At 44.0% G+C, this 19,606-nt stretch overlaps 1 protein-coding gene across 3 annotated transcripts in view; it reads right to left on the bottom strand.

Moving 5' to 3' along the window:
- The window catches only part of RIMS1 (regulating synaptic membrane exocytosis 1), a 442,630-nt gene that overhangs the window by 167,477 nt on the left and 255,547 nt on the right, over positions 1 to 19,606 (bottom strand). For all 3 annotated transcript variants that reach the window (XM_087438805.1, XM_087438803.1, XM_087438804.1), the window contains one exon: positions 17,928 to 18,757. In XM_087438805.1, the coding sequence (XP_087294931.1) occupies positions 17,928 to 18,757 (830 nt within the window). The remainder of the gene's footprint in view (positions 1 to 17,927; positions 18,758 to 19,606) is intronic.

The following is a 19,606-nucleotide window of genomic DNA, read 5'->3' as shown; positions in this document are numbered from 1 at the left end:
ACAATTCCCTAGAAATTAGTTTTGTCCTCCACAATCCTAGAAATTGATACAAAAAAAATAACACCTGATCTCAAATCACAAATCTCTTACAAGTGCACTTTCAAGCAATAATCAATACTGTCCTGAATTTCTAAGTTCCATATAACACCAGTGTATTAAGGAAAGTAGCACTAAGACACTGGACAGTGAGTGTATATACTATTTCCCAACTCTCTCCAAGTACTTTCAAAAGTTGAAAAACATCTCTACTCATCTATAGCTGACTCGTCTACGTAAAGTCCTCTGCTGCTCACAACCGTATCTTATAGAAAAAAACAAAGTATACTTCCACAAAGACAAACTGAGTAATCTCAAACAGTGAGGAAGCCTAGATTATAAACACTTGATGGGACGTAAATAAAGTATCTGATTCTCCATGGGGCCACAGACGGAAGACCACCCAGGTGGAATCATGCGTTCTACTCTACCGACTGGCTGCTTCTGCTTCGTGAGCCACCCTGTATCGTCTCAACGTGCTGTGACTTAGGGTCAGCAGCAGGACAAACTCCGGGTAGAAGAGGGTAAATATGTCATCTTTCAATCCATCCCTGTGTAAACCCTACATCCTCTTAGTAGAGTCAACACTGGTAAACTCTACCACCGCCGGTAGCAGCATACAACATTTGTGAAACGTTATGGCATAAACACAGGCTCAGGCTCAACGCACCTCTTCTGAGACGTTTTCATTGATTAAACCCAGTCCACCTGGACCTCTTCATGGTTTTTCATTTCTCTTTAGGTCTGATAAGGAGAGCTTTACATTGGACTTGATTCTGTAATTCCTCGCAAGTTTCACTGACCCCTGCATGCATGCATTCATAATTTCTTTCATCTAGCAAAAATTCTAAACATTGAATATACTAAGCACTAAGTAAGAGAAAAAAGCCAGATCAGGTCTCTGCCTTGAAGGTTGAAATGCTACTATTATTCCCATACTACAGATGAGGAAACTGAGGCTCAGATATGATAAGTGACACATGCAGTCAGTGGCAGGCTAAGATTTGAATTCAAACGATAACAATAACAATCAAAGTTAATCTTGCTTTACATCACCACATCCTTAAGTCTGGGAGCTAACTTCTACCTAGTACCTAGTACAAGGCTATGCTCTTGGTGGTTCACGACTGAGGCAAACGAATCTACACCAAGCAAAACGCACAGGATGCTACAGGCTGTGGTCCCTCGTGAGACTCGCGCATAGCTCTGCAATGCCTCAACCTCAGGACACCAGTTAATGGAGGTGTTAACGGATGGTTCAGAGTGAAAGGGGCCAGATCGAATGTGTTCAGCACACACCGCATGTTGTACTATTTTCTAGAGCAATCAGAGTCCACATTACCAATAAACATGGTAAGAAACCCTGCATTAAGGAAATTTTTGGTGAAAGTTAGCTTTGGTCAAGCTTATTTTAGCACAAACACTTCTTTTTGGCAACATGCTTACTAAACCTATTATTGCTCTGCAGAAATACTAGTTGCAGAAATGCTGCATTATTAATATTGTTTACTTTGATTTGTGAAGATAACCTAAGGAAAACAAAAGGGAGGCAAGTATTGAATGCCATGTTATGGATCAGAGTTAACGTTCAAGACCATGTTGGCCCTTTGGGTGGTTTCTGTGAGAAGAGGCACTGTTCCATGTCCTGCTCTGTCACGGGGACATCTGTGATTCTGCTGTCACAAGGTACCCGCTCAGCCGTCCTCTTCCTGACCCTATGGACATGCTTCTATGTCAAGGTCCTCCATTTACTCAATCCTATGCAATTACACCAGAGAAACTGTGCTAAAGGATTCTAAGCTACAACAGAACAAACATAGAACAAAACACGAAGCCCAAACAACGTATTCAGGGGAAATCCTGATGGTACATGTCCAGACACGGAATAAATCAACATTCAAAATACAGCCAGAAGACTGTAGAACAACAGCAGCACTAAAAAGGCAAGACTAGTTCCAAAGACAAGAGAGTGAATGAAGTATTAGGATTTGGGAAATTAATATATTTAATTCAATTTTTCCCAGGATTGAGAGCTTCTCTCATACCTGCAAAGCCCTGAGTCATAGGCTGCCACCTCTCCTGGATGTGGATTTATAGGTGTCCCACGAGTGTTGGATGCTAGAAGCAACACTGGCTATAACATGTCCAGCCTGAGAATATTTAAAAGGTAAAAAAGAATCAAGGAATTTGATGCTATCAAGGAGCTCTGGATCCCAAATCACTCTGAAATTCTGAAATCCAGGCATGGGAATTGCTGTTTTCAAGGTGTTTTGAAGGGCTAATGAAACCATTTACAGTATCAACGAATGTAAGCGCCATGAATGTTGCTATTCTGTGTCTCATCGTGTGTCAGAGGACCAGTATGTCTAGAGGGGACAAGTGATCACAACTTGCCCTTGACCTGTGCTGTCCTGTGAGTGGGGGAGTCCTGGTCTCGCAGATCTAGTCCAACCAGTGGAGAAACTGAGGCAATCCTGGGCATGGAAAAAGGGATCAGAATAGCAAATAGGCCAAAATGTCAGCCAGTGGCGGGACATGGGTACGGCAGGGTAGGGAACACTTCAGAGAGGACCTTTTTAGGAGACTAGGGGAGAAGATGACTGGCTGTGAAAGGGAGAATCAAGAGAGAAAGAAAGAGGAGGTCTGTACTACGGATGGTGATCACTCTGTAAACCTAACTCTCCCGCTCTGAGCATTTCTCCAATTTACACCCCTGACTGTCCCTACACATGTCCTATAGGAGACCTAGCACAGGAGGGCAATTTGAAATCGAGTGCTTTCTATGGTGTGGAAATATTTAAAGGATAAGCAGAAATCGACCATTTCAGCCTAAAGCCTGTGGCAAATGCTTTAGCCATCACTGCACTTCTCCATACAAGACAGAAAACAAATCAAAAGAAAAAGAAGTCCAACTGATAAAGACAAAATATGGCTCTCTGGGTGGCATTTCTTAGTCCTTGTCTGCTCTCTGTAACCTACGTCATTGATCACAGCGGGTGGGAAGGTTTGGGCTTGAAGCTGGATGGTAAAGGTATGGGAGCATGAGGCACCACTACCAAGGACCAGATTTAATGTTACTTTCTTGGTTTGGGATTAAATCACAAAGTAAGGAATATAAATTCAGTCAACAAACTCCACCTAAAGGCCAGAACGAGATTTCAATTTCTTGCAAGAGATGTATCGTTTTTTCACCCAGGGTTCAGGTAGAAACAAGCTTCCCTATCTGACTGTGTGAAGTTTAGTGCTAATCCTCCTTCATTGGGGGAGCACTCCGAGGGTCACGGCCGTCAGCGCAGACATCAGCTCCCGTCATCCACCTGCAGCACCGCCTCCTGTGGGTCTGCGCTGTTCGCAAGCCCCAGCCAGCACTCTCGCCTCTACCAGAGGGGCTGCTCCAGGTGCCCCCACACATCTGAGGATGGGTTTTCTCATTTCATTTCTGGCTCTTGGAGATCTCTCTTTTACGCAAACTCAGCTATGCCTTTTAAAATAGATGTTATCTTTATCCACCATTTACAGGTTTTCTGCAGTGGAAGTGGGTGTTGTTTGTTTTTATTTCTTCAGCTTAGGCAGCCATGCAACCGTAAACTGCAAGTAGTTTCAAATGCAGTGTTGGTTAACTTTTTCCCTTTGATATCGTGGCAGTTTAAAATCTGATTTGTAAGTTCAAAAGCCAGTAAAGGGATGTATTTATTTGTCTTCATAGGACTACAGTTCAAGTAATATATAACAAATTTTTTTTGGCTACACAGTATTGCAATAACTGGTGCTTTTTAGCCAGAAAATTGAGCTGGATTCCAAATTTTAAATACTGCTATAATAAGAAATATTTACCCATACCCATCATAAAGTGTTTATTCTGCAAAGATCCTCTTCGAGATGCAATCGTGTTCTATAAACTAAATACAAATAGGTCGGTTAGAAGTAAGGATTCTAGCTATTAAATAAATTTGACAGTTTACTCATTAATTGTGCTACAATTTCTTACATTCTTACATGTTCATTTTTTTCTTTTCTTTTTTTTTTTTGAGGAAGATTGTCCCTGAGCTAACATCCGTGACCATCTTCATCTACTTTATATGTGGGACACCGCCACAGCCCAGCTTAACAAGCTGTGCATTGGTCTGCGCCCAGGATCCAAACCTGTGAACCCCAGGCCACTGAAGCCGAGTGCTCAAACTCAACTGCTACACCACTGGGCCAGCCCCGGGCTACAATATCTTACATGGTTTCAATTCCAAACATTGGGCGGAGTTTGAGCAATTCCCCTCACTGTCCCAACTCCACTGCTCACTGGAAAGTAACAAGGTCGTCCAGGATGACACTCAACTTACCTCAGAATTTCCCAAAGGCTCTTCATCTCTGACCTAACTCACGGTTTCCCAAAGAAACTGTTCTCTCTGCAGCCCCCTAAACCTAATTCAGAGACTTTTGGGATTATACTAATCAAATTTTCAGCTCTTTCCTTTCTGATCACTCAGCTATCAGTCAGTTCTCTCTTTTTCACTATTATTGTTGATGTTATTGATGATGTTTTATTTTTTTCTTAACTCTAGTGGCAATTCTTTACTTTAATCCACGCTATAATTTCTTCTGTAGATAACTGACTTTTTTCTCTTTCATTAAAATATATACTAAGTTAATGTCTAATGGTAGTAATATTGTGGTTTCCTTTGTATAATTCAAAGAGTTAATGTCCAAATTACTAAAAATAATTAAATAAACAGAATTCCAGGAACAGAGAAGTAAGCTGTAATCACACAAGAAACAAAGTAATAATTTCTTGTCACCCAATGAAGGTACCTATTGACAGAAATGCATGACCATCAAATCAGCAGACTAAAGGGATGCACTGAGTATTAGAAGACAGGAAAAATTACTCTTTTCAAACTCAATTATCCTCAACTGTAATTTTAGATACAGCTTTTCTCCTTACTCAACTATATAATGTATTAGTTTCTTACTTTTATAATTAGTTCCACAAATTAAAAATATAGAGAAACATTCAACAGTGTACAACTTTATCCAGCAACTATATCTCTATGAATGTAACTACAAACCATCACTCTATTAAATCTAAAACAGCATATAAACACAGAAACATGGTGTCTCTACTTGAACTTACAATCAATTTCCATCAGGGAAAGACTCAAACACGTAAACACGACAAATAAAATTAGATAGTTCAAGAGAATAGAGGAAGAAGTGAGATTTGGCCTTAGTTTTTTTTTTTTTTTTTTTTTTTAAGATTTTATTTATTTATTTATTTTTCCCCAAAGCCCCAGTAGATAGTTGTATGTCATAGCTGCACATCCTTCTAGTTGCTGTATGTGGGACGCGGCCTCAGCATGGCCGGAGAAGCGGTGCGTCGGTGTGCGCCCGGGATCCGAACCCGGGCCGCCAGCAGCGGAGTGCACGCACTTAACCGCTAAGCCACGGGGCCGGCCCTGGCCTTAGTTTTAAATCATGGCCAGAGATGGGAGGCCATTTAAAAGGGTGGAACATCAAACGTCAAATAACAGAGATGGAAAAGTACCTGGTACCCGTGAAGGGCAGGAGACATGCTGATCAGGCAGGAAGAGCACAGTGTTGGAGACGGTGAGTCTGCGAGGGAGGGTGAGCTGGAGCCACACTGTGAAGCTCTGGATTTCATTCTTGATGAAACGACCCAACGCGTACGAGTTTGACCACTAACCCAACTTGAGTGACCAAGTGTTAGGGCAGTAAAAATAGTCACTTTTGTATAATACTCTAGACTCTGAGAATCGCTTTCCTATTTATTGTCTCAACGTAGGCATAACTTCCAGTTTCTGGTCCAGACATTCGCAAGGTCACGATTCTGCTCCTCGACCCCGCCCTCATTAGTGGGCTCCCAAGCATGAGAGAGTCATCCCAGGCAGAATTCACACCTGCTAGGCCATCAGAAAACTGACTCAAAGTACCTGGTTAGAGTTCTAAAATGTATCCGGATACCTACAACTCTTCACTCTGTCCCCAAAACATAAGTTGAGTCATTTCAGGTGCTTTTTCCAGTCAAACGTGTCCCCATAAAAACAAGCAGCTTTTTATGGGAAGCTCATACTAAGATACAAAATAAAAATTCTCACGGAAGAACCAGCACTTCATAATTTATACAGGGGCAGGGCTGAGATTTGGAAAAGCCCTTGAAGACTATCAAGTTCTACAGTTCACAACCTTGACTACACGCTGGAATTACGGGAAGAGATCCTTAAAAACAATAACAACGCTCAGATTCCAACACAAACAATTAAATCAAGATCTCAGGATTAGGGCGAAAACACTAAGATCTTTTTTAGGAAGCTCCTCCAGTGAACTGAGCTAGTTCCCATAGTCCTCAACTCAGCATCACACACTAACACAGACTGGGGCAAGGCTCCACTTGACTAAATCAGAAGCCCTCTGGTCTGCCCCGACAGTTAATTTTTAAAAGCTCCCCAGGGGACTCTAAGTATCTCCAAGGACAAGGATCAGTGACACAGTCCATCCCTCTTATTCTGTTGCCCAAGGAAGCTCAGTCCTTGAAAGAACTGGGATTAAAACTGTTCCCTTGATGATAACCCCTGGGTTTTTTCTTTCACGGGCCCCTAAACTTCCTGTTCACACAACAGTGTGTCTCCAGCATCTCTCATGGTTCACGCCAGTCTCTCTGACCAGAATCTGCATCAATTCTTCCTGCCCAAATTCTACCCCAGCTCCAACACGAAACCTTGGCATTCCAGCTTTCCCCCTATTCTGTAACATGTGTTATCTACACATCCTATTTGGTGTCACAGAAATAAAAATACTTATGGAGCACTTGCTGTATATCAGGTACAAGGTACACAAAGCCATACCACCTTATCTCATTTAATCTTCACAACCACTCCATGGGAAGTACAAATACCATGCCCAGTTCCTGAAAAGAGGGAACTGGAGGCTGACAGAGATTGAGAAACCACCCAGTGTGTTTTGTCTCTGGGTGCCTACAACAATCTGTGTCTTGACGATTCTGGATAGCAATCCTCTTCATAAAGTAACTACTCAGAAACATTCTTGATGATCCAACGTTTTTCAGAGATAGAAAACAATGGAGACAAATGTCAAACACCAGTATTCATCATGTGTGTATACAAACATGTAGAGGCTTCGTCTCTTCCCTCCTAGGAATATTACTGTTATCCACTGAATTGTGTCCCCCTGCAATTCATATGTTGAAGTCCTCACCCCAAGTACCTCAGAATGGAACTGTATTTGGAGACAGGATCTTTAAAGAGATAATTAAACTAAAATGCGGTTATTAGGACGGCCCCTAATCCAACATGACTGGTGCCCTTGTAAGAAGAGGAACACACAGAAGAAAGGCAATGTGAAGACACAAGGAGAAGACGGCCATCTACAAGCCAAGGAGAGAGGCCTGGGACAGAAGTCTGCCTTGTGGCCTCAGAAGGAACCAGCCCTGCAGATACCTTGACGCTGGAGTCCCAGCCTCCAGAACTGTGAGAAAAAAGGCCACACAATCTGAGCTCCCTTGTTATGGCAGTCTAACTATTATCTCACCTTGTACACACCAGGCTCAGAAGACTTTATCAGAATTAAGATCAGATCTACCCTGTGGTATGGAACAGGTGCTTTTAAAAAGAAGCAAATGTAGAAGTTCAGCTCAGTAGGTGGAACATAACACTCAAAGAAGGTGGCTCCAGGCAGCAATGCTTAAATCCAGAATGGCAGTAAGAATCAGAGGTGTCCCATAATGTACGGAGAAGAAGGAAATGGAAGGTGATATCTGGGTTTCCAATACGGCAGTGGGCATCAGGGAAGTCAGGATCTAGGCATCTAGCTTCTAATTCCTGCACGAGAATCGGGGAGGGCCAGGCAGAGTTCTCTAGAGGGACTTGGGCAACAGAACTGGACTCAGTCACAAGGATCCAAGGACGTGGATCTAATAACTAAAACAAGGCACAGAGTTGGCGCCTGGTCTCAGGAATAGGCAGATGCCAGATTGCTAGGACTGAGCCTAGATGCAGACAGAACAACAGCAGGCTGACCACCAGCTAGTCCTCAGAGGGTCCAGCTGGAGCTGTGGAAAGGATGCGCCCCACGCCCTCCTGGCTGCAAAGAGACAGTGGCTTCAGGGGCAGGAACCAGGCAGACTTAATACCCACAACGTCTCCCTCCCTGTTCACAGGGTGTGAAAGAGAGACTCTTGTTTGCTTCTCAAGCCTCTCCCAGGTCTAAGATTCTGTTATTCTGCGAAACTGAACCAAAAGTAAGGACAACCTCTTCATTCACTGGATAAAATGGGTCAAAAACACTGCAGGATGATTGTGCATTTTAAAAGGTACTGAAGAACAACTTATTGAGATAAAATAGGGACACTGAAACCTCTAGCACCAAACCCTGTCTAAATGCACTTTGAAGCATAAATGTCTCCCCTTCATATGATCTTTACACATCTTTTAAAACATTCTATATTAAAATTGAAAGTATATATAAAGTTCATATGATTATTTTTGGACATGTAGCCCAGATTTTAATTTTGTTTCTCCTAATTCAAAAACAGAAATCTCTTTCAGATGTTACTAAGTGCCTAATATTTCTAGCTATGGATTATTTTCGGGGAAATATTATTGGGTATAATCATGTTAGATTTACAGATTTAATTTCTTTTCTTTTCATAGAACTTCTTTTTAGTCATAACTCCTGTTTTAGAATCAAGGATTTTTTTTAGTCCTTTATATATTAGGCAGAAATGGTAACTCTGCAAAAGCCAGCTTCTCACCACGATGACTTCCGAAATTTTCTTAATGTATATTCTTAGAAATTAGGAATTAGCACGTTAGCTCAGACCACACACACACACACACACACACACACACACAGTTATTTGTGTCCTCAATCTCTTCGTAAGATCTAAACTGCACAGATTATTAAAACAGCTAATGCCCATTCCATTCCCACTGTGAGAAGAAACCAATTCTCATACTCCCTCTAAGCCATTTAAACTGAAGCATCTAACACCCTAAATCATGCCTCTTTCAGTAGCTGAAAGAGAGAATTAAACTTATCTTTCTCTCAGCAAAATAAGACACCATCTCGCTCTCTTTTACGCCAATTCCCATCTGTGTCCTTTGTAACATCAAAGGACACCAGGCCAGATAAACCTGTTGGGCAGCGGTGCTAACAGTCGCCGTGTGCAGCTGCTGGCCCTACAGCAGTCTCTCTCCTCTGCACAGACTAGAGGGCAAGGTGAAGAGGGGCCAGAGAAAGCATCTGGCTGAAGGTTAAGAAGTGGAGGCAGAGATCTACGAAAGGTGTTTGGCAGCCTCTGTGTGACACGGGCCAAGGAGAAGTGCACACGAAGAAAGAGGACAAAAGAATGAGGTGGGCCTTCCTGAGAGAGCCACTCAGGGCAGGGCCACGTGCTAATCGGTGTGTCCCCACAGTCCCGTGAGCGCCTGTCACACAGCAGGGACTCAGTCAGAGATTCTCTATAAAAGGCGAGAGAGAAGCCAACGCTTACAGCTCCATGGGGACCCACTGCTGTTCTGAGGTTCTGGTGGCTAAAATGACAATTACGAAAGGCCCCAGAAGAACCAAAACCAGTTACCTGCAACTCAATAAAGGCGACACTAAGTAGCAATATTTTGTGTTTTCCCGTTTTAATGGATATCAAAGTAATGCATGTCCATGATGGAAATTAAAATAAATACGGGCTTGAGATGCAGCTCCAATGAGTCATTTCCCCTCATGTCCCTCAGCCCACACTGTCAATCCCACTTCCCTGCCTTATTTGTAAATGTTTATATTCAGTTCTTCTAACGGAAAGCAATCTAATTTTTAAATAATTTGCCTCTGTATGTTGACTGCTTTATTTGGGATATTATCCACGGGTTTCTACTTTTAAGATGTTATCTATGGTTAAAACCAATTAAAGAAGAGACTTTAGCTTGCTTTATGTCCTTTTACTTTCAAAAACCGATAGCTTTATTTCTTCTTTTACATTTCTATAATTAAATATACTTAATGCTTTGTTTCTTGTCCCAAAATTCGAACAGGATCTTTTAACTCTTGAACATTTTACGACTCCAGAACCAAGTAAAAACCAACACTGTGCAGAAGTTAAATGCCCATATCTAGAGATGAAGTGTCAGAGTTCCTGCTCACTCAGAGGAAGACGCACCCAGGTTAGCAGTCAAATGGGCTCTATCAGTTAATAAAGTAACATCACATTTGTGTTTGCTTCACATTTGAACCATGATTTTCCCTAACAGTTTTTTTCCTCAATGTTTGATTGTTCCTTTTTATTGTCGAAAAAGGAGACAGCCTTTCTCTACCAGGCCAATAATATCATGTAACTCATGAGTCACTGGATATTTCGTGGAATCCATGACATTCTTCTTGATATTCTTTTGGAGCCCCCGGGACACGACGTCCAGTTCTGATGGACAGACTGCGTTCTGCACGTGTCTCTGCACTAGATTCCTGCATTAGCTCCCCTACGTCTTGTTTCTCGTTTGTCCCATTGTCTTGATTATTATTTGAAAACATCTTTAAATAATTTTTTCAGAAGGAGGTTAAGAAGTAGGCTTTCTGAGAACCTGGAGTTGATTGATGTTGAGAGGTGCACAGAACTGCATCTTCAAATGGATTTCCTCCGACCTTTGAAGGCACTGATCAGTTGTGGTCTAGAATCCACTGCTGATGAGAGGTGTAAAGGTATTTTACTTCTTATTGCTTTGTAAATGACCCGGTTTATTTCTTAACTTCCAAACAATGAGACTTTCTCTTTTCCATGGCATCGTCAACGGTGTTGAAGGTCCTCTAGTGTTTCCCAGGTATGACTTCTAGACTCATCCTCTGGGCATCTGCAGGGCTGCACGGGCTTCCTTACGGGTTAGTCTCACGGTTACCTCTTTCTGGAACCAAAGGACTTTACAGCTTTACGTCAGCTTTTATGAAAATGTCTCAGATCAGGGTGCTTTACTTCCTGGCTAGGAGAGTCAACTCGCACCTGCAGGTAGGTCTGTGGTCTGGAGTCCAGCCGTCCAGTCTTGTATTTTGTCTGAATATGTCTGTCCAGGTGCTTCAGTGCTCGGGGCTTTCGTACCCAGAGCTCTCCCTTTAAGCTTCGTTAATAACTTTAATTTTGCAAAAAATGTTTTCCACAGAATATCTGTGTGTTGGGGTGTGAAGCTGCCCTGGGGTGGGGGTTAGGCATTTCACGATGTAATAACTTGACCAAGACACCTAGCATTTTGCTCTGTTTGTTTTTCAAGCACAGTTCTGTCTCGCATTATCTCTTACTACCAGGGTCAATGTGTCCACTTATTTATCTTGACCTTTTTTAGTTCATTCTGCTGGCATTCTTCATGTCTCACAGCCTTTGTGCTCATTCATCTTTGAGACTGAGTCCTGGGTAGGTTTCTGTGTGTGGCTGGTGAGATTTCCACATCTGTCTTTTTAGCCAGGCTGCTCTAGTGACACTAACACTGCCTGTGAGTGAGTGGTAGCCTTCACTTTAGGGTGAAAAGGCATGCAGTCAGTGTTAACCTGGGAAGGGTGGGGGCCCCAGGATGGGGGGCACCTACTCCAGTATCTCCCATCTCTCTCCATCTTTGCTAAGGCAGTTCACTGAATGTCTTCTTGATTTTTACCCGGGACTTAAATGCTGGGCTGCTTTTCCTCTATGTAAGGGGGTAAAGAGGAGGAGGGAATGGTGAGAAGAATGAAGAGGAGCGTGTTACAGTTGTTTTGTCAACAAATGTTGCCTGACTCTGCCAATCAGCTTCTCCCCTCTGGCTTCCAGCCCCACAGACTCTGTCCTCTGAGCGTCACGTTGCTGCAGGTGCCCACAGCAGATGGTCTTCTCCACCACCACCCTCTCGCCTACCTGGCAAGATCTTACGTCCAAAAACAGGCTCTTTCCTCTTTCCATCTTCTAAAAACATCTCATCTGCTCACAGTTCACATCCTTTTCTCTGCACTTTTATGGAGTCTCATGGGGTAAGAAAAATAAATGCTTAGGCTCGGGCAGCCATTTGAAGAGGCTGTAATTGTTGTTGTAATCGTTTTAAGGTTACAATTTTTTTTCTTCTTCTTCTTTCTTTTTTTTTTTTTTTGGTAAGGAAGATTGGCCCTGAGCTAACATCTGTACCCATCTTCCTTTATTTTTTTGTAAATGGGATGCCGCCACAGCATGGCTTGATGAGCGGTGCACAGATCCAGGCCCGGGATCTGAACGTGCGAACACGAAGCATAGTTTGAGAACTTAACCACTATGCCACCGGGCCGGCTCCTATCATTTCTTTTTTTAATATCTGTAGCCAAATTCTGACCACGGAAACTGATTTTATCCGAAGGTCACCCTGTCGCTCTATAAAGTCCCCAATAAGAACTCTGGACAGCAAATAAAAAATATCACAAGGGCAGGAGCCATGTCTCTCTCTCTCTCTACCTGTGCACAGGTGTGGATTTATGTATTTAATCACTGTACCTCTAGAACCTAGCCCAGTGTGCCTGCAATGAAGCAGGTTCTTGCAGATATTTTGTTTAATATTATGTATATCATGTAATATTTATGTAATGTCACATATAAATTAATACATGAATAAAAGAAAGGCAGTCAACTTCTTTACTTGCAAACCTTCATAAGGCTACAGGGAAAAGCACTAGGACAACCGAAAGAATATAAAGTGCGTTCTTTGCTCTCCAGAAACAGAAGTCAACCAGCAGCTTCTGGTCAGAACTAGAAGTTCCGCGTGAGCAGCAGGCACTGCGTTGCTGGAACCAAAGAGGACACTCCCGACACGTCTCGCTCAGTGACTACACAACAGGAAAGGCACTGCACGGGCAAGCTGCGTTTAAATCAGTCAGTATCCGAATGTCGCACGAGTTCCCAGCGCTTGTTCCTGATTCCCCAGTGACTAAGCTGTCAGGGACACAAACTTGACAGTCCCACGGCCCACGGCCTACACCCTGGTCCTCTGGAACTTCGTCCTAGGGGGAAACTTCAAAGCTGTTATTCAGGGTCCTCAGTCTCACTTTTCAATCACTCATCGTTTGATACCTTTGCAAGTACCATTTCTCACAGGTAATGCAGATATCCTGCGCTCCTAAAAGGACTGCCAACGCCACCTGGCAGACACGCTTACAAACAAACCAGTTAGCCCTCAGGAGGCAGGTTAACCTCAGAAGCCATTCACGGAGTGCTTTCAAAGTGCAAGGGCATAATTAACCTGAGTTGCATTTTCTCACAGAGTCAGCAAGAAGGAAAGGACAATGAAGGAAGGACGTCCCGTTCTCCGGTGCCAGCCTCTTCTTCCAGCTCCTTGTCTCTGAGGACTTACACCTTAAGTCCTCTGTAAGTGTGAGTGGCTCACTCCCCTCATAAGGCAGCGCTGCTTCTGTTTCTTCTCAGAATCAGTGCCATTTCCTTTCCCCCACCTTGGCACTGTCTTGGTCTCTTTATTTATTCTTAAACCCCTTTACTCAATTCCTTAGAGGCACAAATCTCCACTAGACCATCTCTGATGGATCATAATACACACCTCATTTAAATCTATGCCATCTTATAAGCAAGATTTAGTTCACTATTTTTCTTCCGTGTAGAGAGATTTATATTACTTAATATTTATAATCTAAGAGACAAGAGATGCCTAATTTTCCCAGCTTGCAGTAGCAACATGAGCATCATTCACCTTGAGAACACGTGGTGGTCGATCAAGCCCACCAGATAGAGCTCCCGTTAATCCCTGTGTGGGCGTGAGGGGATCACACTACACCTAAAAGACTGCACTGAATATAAACGCTGTTGTCTTTCAGATGCCATGTGACCAGGTTATCTTTTTTTGTTAAATGGTTGGACACATACCAAAATTATATCAACATATCTGTAAGAAACGTCCCTCTGAGGCATTTATTAAATTGTATTTATTTGTGTAATTATTCTTTATTTCTCTCAACAGAATGTAATCTCTATGAGGGCATGAAGCATATCTCTCTCTTTTTAACCTCATTTTATCCACTGAAAGTGCTAATACATATTTGCTAATAAATATACTAACAACTCAGCATAATAATAAAATAAGAACAATAGTATCAATTAGCAGAACAGTACACAGATAGTAAGTAGTTACCCTATGCCCGTGCAATGGTCTGGATGTCTGTGTCACTCCAGATTCACGGGTTGAAATCTTAACCCCCAAAGGGTATTAGGTATTAGGAGGCGGGGCCTTTGCGAGGTGTTTGGGTCTTGAGGGTGGAGCCTCATAAATGGGGTTAGTGCTCCTATAAAGGAGACCCCACAGAGCTCCCCCAGCCCTCCCACTGCGTGGGGAAAAGGCGAGAAGGTGTGGCTATGAACTAGGAAGAGGACCTTCACCAGAACCTGACTGTGCTGACACTGATTTTGGACTTTCCAGCCTCTAGAACTGAGAGAGATAAACTTCTGTTGTTGATAAGCTTCCCAGTCTGTGGTATTTTCTTATAACAGCCCAACAGACTATGAGAGCCAAGCATTGTGTTAAATGTTAATTTATATGTGTAACTGATAAACTGAACAAGCAAATGCATGGGATACAGTAAAAATGCAATTTTAATTTCTGCCCCCCACACACACATTGCTCTTTAAATCTTATTCTATGGGGATAATCTTCCCCTGACGCTGAAACTCACAACATGGCACCCACTCCTCCTAAGAAATCCCTTCCCCTTCTCACACCAATGGAGCCCATCAGACATAAAAATGGTTCTCTCACCTTATCTTTGTATATTATATGTACGAGTGATTATCTCACACTTGTGATATTAGACATCTATGGTACAAGAGCCACAGACAAAATCAATGGAGGAAGAATGCTAATTCAGCATCCTTTTTATACGCATCATCTCATTCAAACACTCACAGCCTTATGAAGTGGACGGTCTTATCTCCACTGTGCCCAAAGAAAACGGAGCCCCATGGAGGGTAAGGAACTTGTGCAGGGTGACAGGGTGCCGGAGATCATCATGGCTGGTTCCCAGAGAGCCCTTAGTAGGCAATGGTAGGGTTTGGTAATAAAGGCACTAACAGATATTACAGGTTGATAAAAAGTATGTTCTTTACAGTTAATGTTTCATTTTGTAAACACTGAGTTGGGATTAGTCACAATATTAGAATAGGACAACTACTTTGATTGGAGTATATTCAAGACAGTTACTGAGAAGGTCATTAATTACAAGTTAAGAGAAAACAGGGTGTCTGTGCCAGATAATGGCACATGTGACGCCCCTGTGTTCCCAGATGAAGAGATTCAACCCCAGCTTCAGAAGTGTGTATATCCCAGTGGTCACCAAAGTCCTCAGGATGATATTCTCAAAGAGGGGAGACTGTGCAGAGGCAATACGGTCCTCACCTTCCACCAGCACATCTCTCCAACTACCCAGGCCTCTGGTCATGTTTTCTTTCATAATCTGTTGTTATTGTAAATAATTTTGAGATTCAATTCTTTCTGATTCCATGCCCATTGTGATTTATAACACATATTCAGTAAGAGCTGGCATAGTACTAGAGTCCTTTCTTTAAGGAATGAGAAAATACACACACGTATGTATCCGTCAAGAGTTATCTGCACACCAACTGAGCACATATGTTTACACGTTTACTTAATACTTACATTATTTTACATTGTTACTTCAGGGGGGAAAATACATGTTTACAAGACAATATAAAGGCACGAAAAGCAGCAAGGGTCCACTCCCGTCTGACTTTTAAAAAAAGTCCGCAGACAAGATGCGCAAACACATGCACGCTGACTTGCAAGTCAAATGTAAGTCATCAGAAGGATGACTTTTTATCAATGTAGCATCGATACTTTTCCTATTTCAAACTGAATTAGAAATTACACCATCTGTAATATCTATTAACACTTTTATTACCAAGCCCCACCGTTGCCTACTAAGGGCTCTCCTGGGAACCAACCATGATCACCTCCAGCACCCTATGACCCTGCGCCAGTTACTTACCCTCCAAAAAAGATGTGTGTGTGTGAGTGTGTGTGTGTGTACAGAGAGAGGGAGAGAGAAAGAGAGAGACAGAGAGACAGAGAAAGGGAGAGACAGAGAGACAGAGACAGAGAGACGGAAAGAGCCAGAGGAGGCGGGACACCTGCCTGCAGTTTGGAGATAGAGAAGATGAAGCAAAGTGATTTTTTATAAAAATTATAATATTTAGTATATAATTTAGCAATTATCAACCAAGCCCAAAAGCTGTGAAAATAGTCATCCCCAAATATAAATTAACCAAGAAGCACACCAGGACCCCAATACAACAACAAGGATGAAGACCACTACCACAGAATTGAGGACTGCGGCCAGTATACTCTGAGTAACAGCCGTAAAATGAGGAGAATCTTCAAAACAAACATGATTTTCATCGTAAATTGAAGGATTTTCTAAACCAGCGTCATCTAAAGGAAATTTCTGTGATGACTGCTCTTGAGCACTTGAACTGTGGCTAGGGTGACAGGGGAACGGAATTTTTAAGTTTATTTCCTTTTAAATAATTTAAATTTAAATAGCTACATGTGGCCATGGTATTGTACAGTGAAGGATTGGACACAAAAAAGTCAGCCTATCATGCAATGTTCCAAACAAATGCTTTGGGAATATAATATGTAAAATGAACTGTGTACTCCAAAGTTACCATCCAAAAAACGGTACTTCACATCTGCATGAAATAATCTTTGTGAAGTAGCTTCTTCACAAATTGTGAGCAAGTTTCATCTGAAACATGAAAAACGCCACCTCTGTGCCTGGAGTATCACACCACTGCACTTTAAGAAAAGGTACATTTTCCTTTATCAGGCATAGTTTTGGTTTTCTAGAAAAGAAGCTATTTTCCCCAGATAAATCCACATTAAAATAATAACTTAAAAACACGAGACTGCATGCTGAATTTCCCAGAAAGACAGGAACCAAAATCATTAAGAACTCTTGTAACTCAAATTTGGAGCTCATAATTACTTTTAAAGATTCTATTTATTTATTTTTCCCCCCAAAGCTCCAGTAGATGGTTGTGTGTCATAGCTGCACGTCCTTCTAGTTGCTGTATGTGGGACGCGGCCTCAGCATGGCCGGAGAAGCGGTGCGTCTGTGCGCGCCCGGGATCCGAACCCGGGCCGCCAGCAGTGGAGCGCGCTCACTTAACCACCAAGCCACGGGGCCGGCCCCATAATTACTTTTAAAATCCCATGCAAACCAAACAAATCTAAAACCTTCTATTCAAGGTCAGGCTATCTGTGAGCATTCCAAGACACATTTTTCTCCCTTTTTTTTTTTGAGATACAATCCACACACAGCTCTGCATAAGTTTAAGGAATATTGTACAATGACTTGACATACATACATTGCGAAATGATTACCACCATAAGTTTAGTTATCATCCATCTCCTCATCTACCGAAGTTACCCCCCCCCCAAAATTTTTTTTTTCCTTGTGATTCCAACTTTTAGGATCTACTCTCTTAGCAACTTTCTAATATACCAAACAGCAATGTTGAATAGTCATCATATTGTACATTATAAGCAGCGCTTATAAACTTGGCACATGCGCCTCGGATCCCCATGCACACGCACCTGGGATCCGGGCACGCGCACCTCGGACCCCGCACACTCTCCTGGGATCCCGCCCCGCGCACCTCGGATCCCGCCCGCGCTCCTGCGATCCCGCACGCGCTCCTGGGATCCCGCACGCGCTCCTCGGATCCCGCACGCGCTCCTCGGATCCCGCACACGCACCTCGGACCCCGCACGCGCTCCTGCGATCCCGCACGCGCTCCTGGGATCCCGCACGCGCTCCTCGGACCCCGCACGCCCCCTGCAGCGCCGCAGGCGTCCGCGCACCGGCGCCCTCACCTTTCTCGCTGACGCTCTCGCTCTCCAGCTCCACGTCCTCGCAGCTAGTGTACTCCGGCGTCGACACGCCCTCCTCCTCCGAGCTGCTCACCGACATCTGGCGCTTCTTGCCGCCCCTCCTGGACCGGTGCGGCTTGGGCGGGGACGGCCGCACCGACTCGGACTGGTCCGAACTCAGCGAGTCGTTCCGCAGCATGGTCTCCACCTTCTCGCGCTTGGCCTTGCGCATGAGGACGGCCGAGCCGGGGTCCAGGCGGCCCTGCTTCCTGAGCGGCTCCGGGGCCTCGGCGGGGGCCGGCCCATGGCGCGGCGCGGGCGGGCTGTGCGCGGGCAGCGGCGCGGCCTCCGCAGTCCGCTCGGCCGGGAAGGCGCGCGGCGAGGCGGGCGGCGAGGCCCCGGCGGCGGGCGCGCGGGGGCCGGCCGGGCTCTCGGGCAGCGCGGCGCCCGCCTCGGTGCGCGGCAGGGCCACGTCGCTGTGCCGCCGCTCGTGCCGCGCGCGGGACACGCGCGCGTGCATGCGCATCTGCTGCTCCTCGGGCGGCGGCTTCACCGGGTACCGCGCCAGGTTCGGGTCGCTGCGGTACCGGGTCTGGTACTCCTCCTCCTTGCTGGGCTTCGCGTCGTCCGCCGCCCTGCCGTGCTCGCGCTTCTCCGGCCCGTCGGGGTAGTCCTGGGACCGCCCCTTCTCCAGCCGGCGGCTTTCCCGCCTTTCCCTCCGCTCGCGCTCCTCCGCCGGGCCCTCCCCGGGCGCCGGGGCCCGGGGCGCGCGTTTCCGCTCGCTCTTCGCGGCTCCTCTGCCGTTCTGCTCCTGGAGCCCCGGGGTCTTCTTCCTGTGGTGGGCATACATCAGTCAGGAGCGGGCAGCGCACAGAGCTTAGTGCAGACCAGGCCTAAGAAACATTGTTTCTCCGAATTCCAGATTTCAGTCCTTCCAAACAGTTTCTTACAACTCGATGTCTCGTTAAAAAGCGAGATGATAAAGGGCCATAGTAAGCCTGTACATCTGACCGGCTTTCTAAATAAAGCTCCTCTGCATTACAATATATTCGAGGACTTTAGAACTTGTTTTCAGCTTTAAAATTCTCTATAAATTAAGTAGACCAATTAAATTAATTCAATAAACGAACGAGTTTTATGCTAACCTCTGCTTGTGAATCAAAGAGTTAAAAATGTTTCAGATGAAACTAATATAGGTAATAATAATATAGGGAAAAGATATACACATATCAATTCAAAACTAAGTGTATGCTTGATATATATTTGGACAATACGTACGGACAACCATTTATCATAACTGAAACTTTTAAAGAAATGTGAATACAAATATGTCCATTTCAGAAATCAAATCTAATAGCACTTCCTCAATAGAGGAACAAAAGTGATTTAACGAGATCGTGTGCTCCCAAACACTCTTTCTGGAGTTGGTTAGGAAAGAGTGGCTGAACCTTAGCCTTCCTTTTACCTTCCTTGGGCAAAAATAATAGAAATATTGAAAATTTTGAAATTACTCATTTTCCCTCCCCTTCCTTCATTTCAGAACACAGTCCAAAAGGAAAAGGCAGTTTTGTGTTCTCCTTTTCACTGCATCCTGTTGAAGACACTGGCAAAGATGAAAGTAAAGGAAACGAGTTTGGTATCTTTGAATCCTGTAGATGGATTGCTCAATTGCCCGTTGGCCC

This window comes from Ceratotherium simum, chromosome 13, assembly GCF_057802395.1.
Source record: "Ceratotherium simum simum isolate JZ-2026a chromosome 13, ASM5780239v1, whole genome shotgun sequence".
Classification (NCBI taxonomy): domain Eukaryota; kingdom Metazoa; phylum Chordata; class Mammalia; order Perissodactyla; family Rhinocerotidae; genus Ceratotherium; species Ceratotherium simum.
Note: the sequence above shows the minus strand (reverse complement) of the source record. Positions and strands in the feature narration are given on the sequence as shown.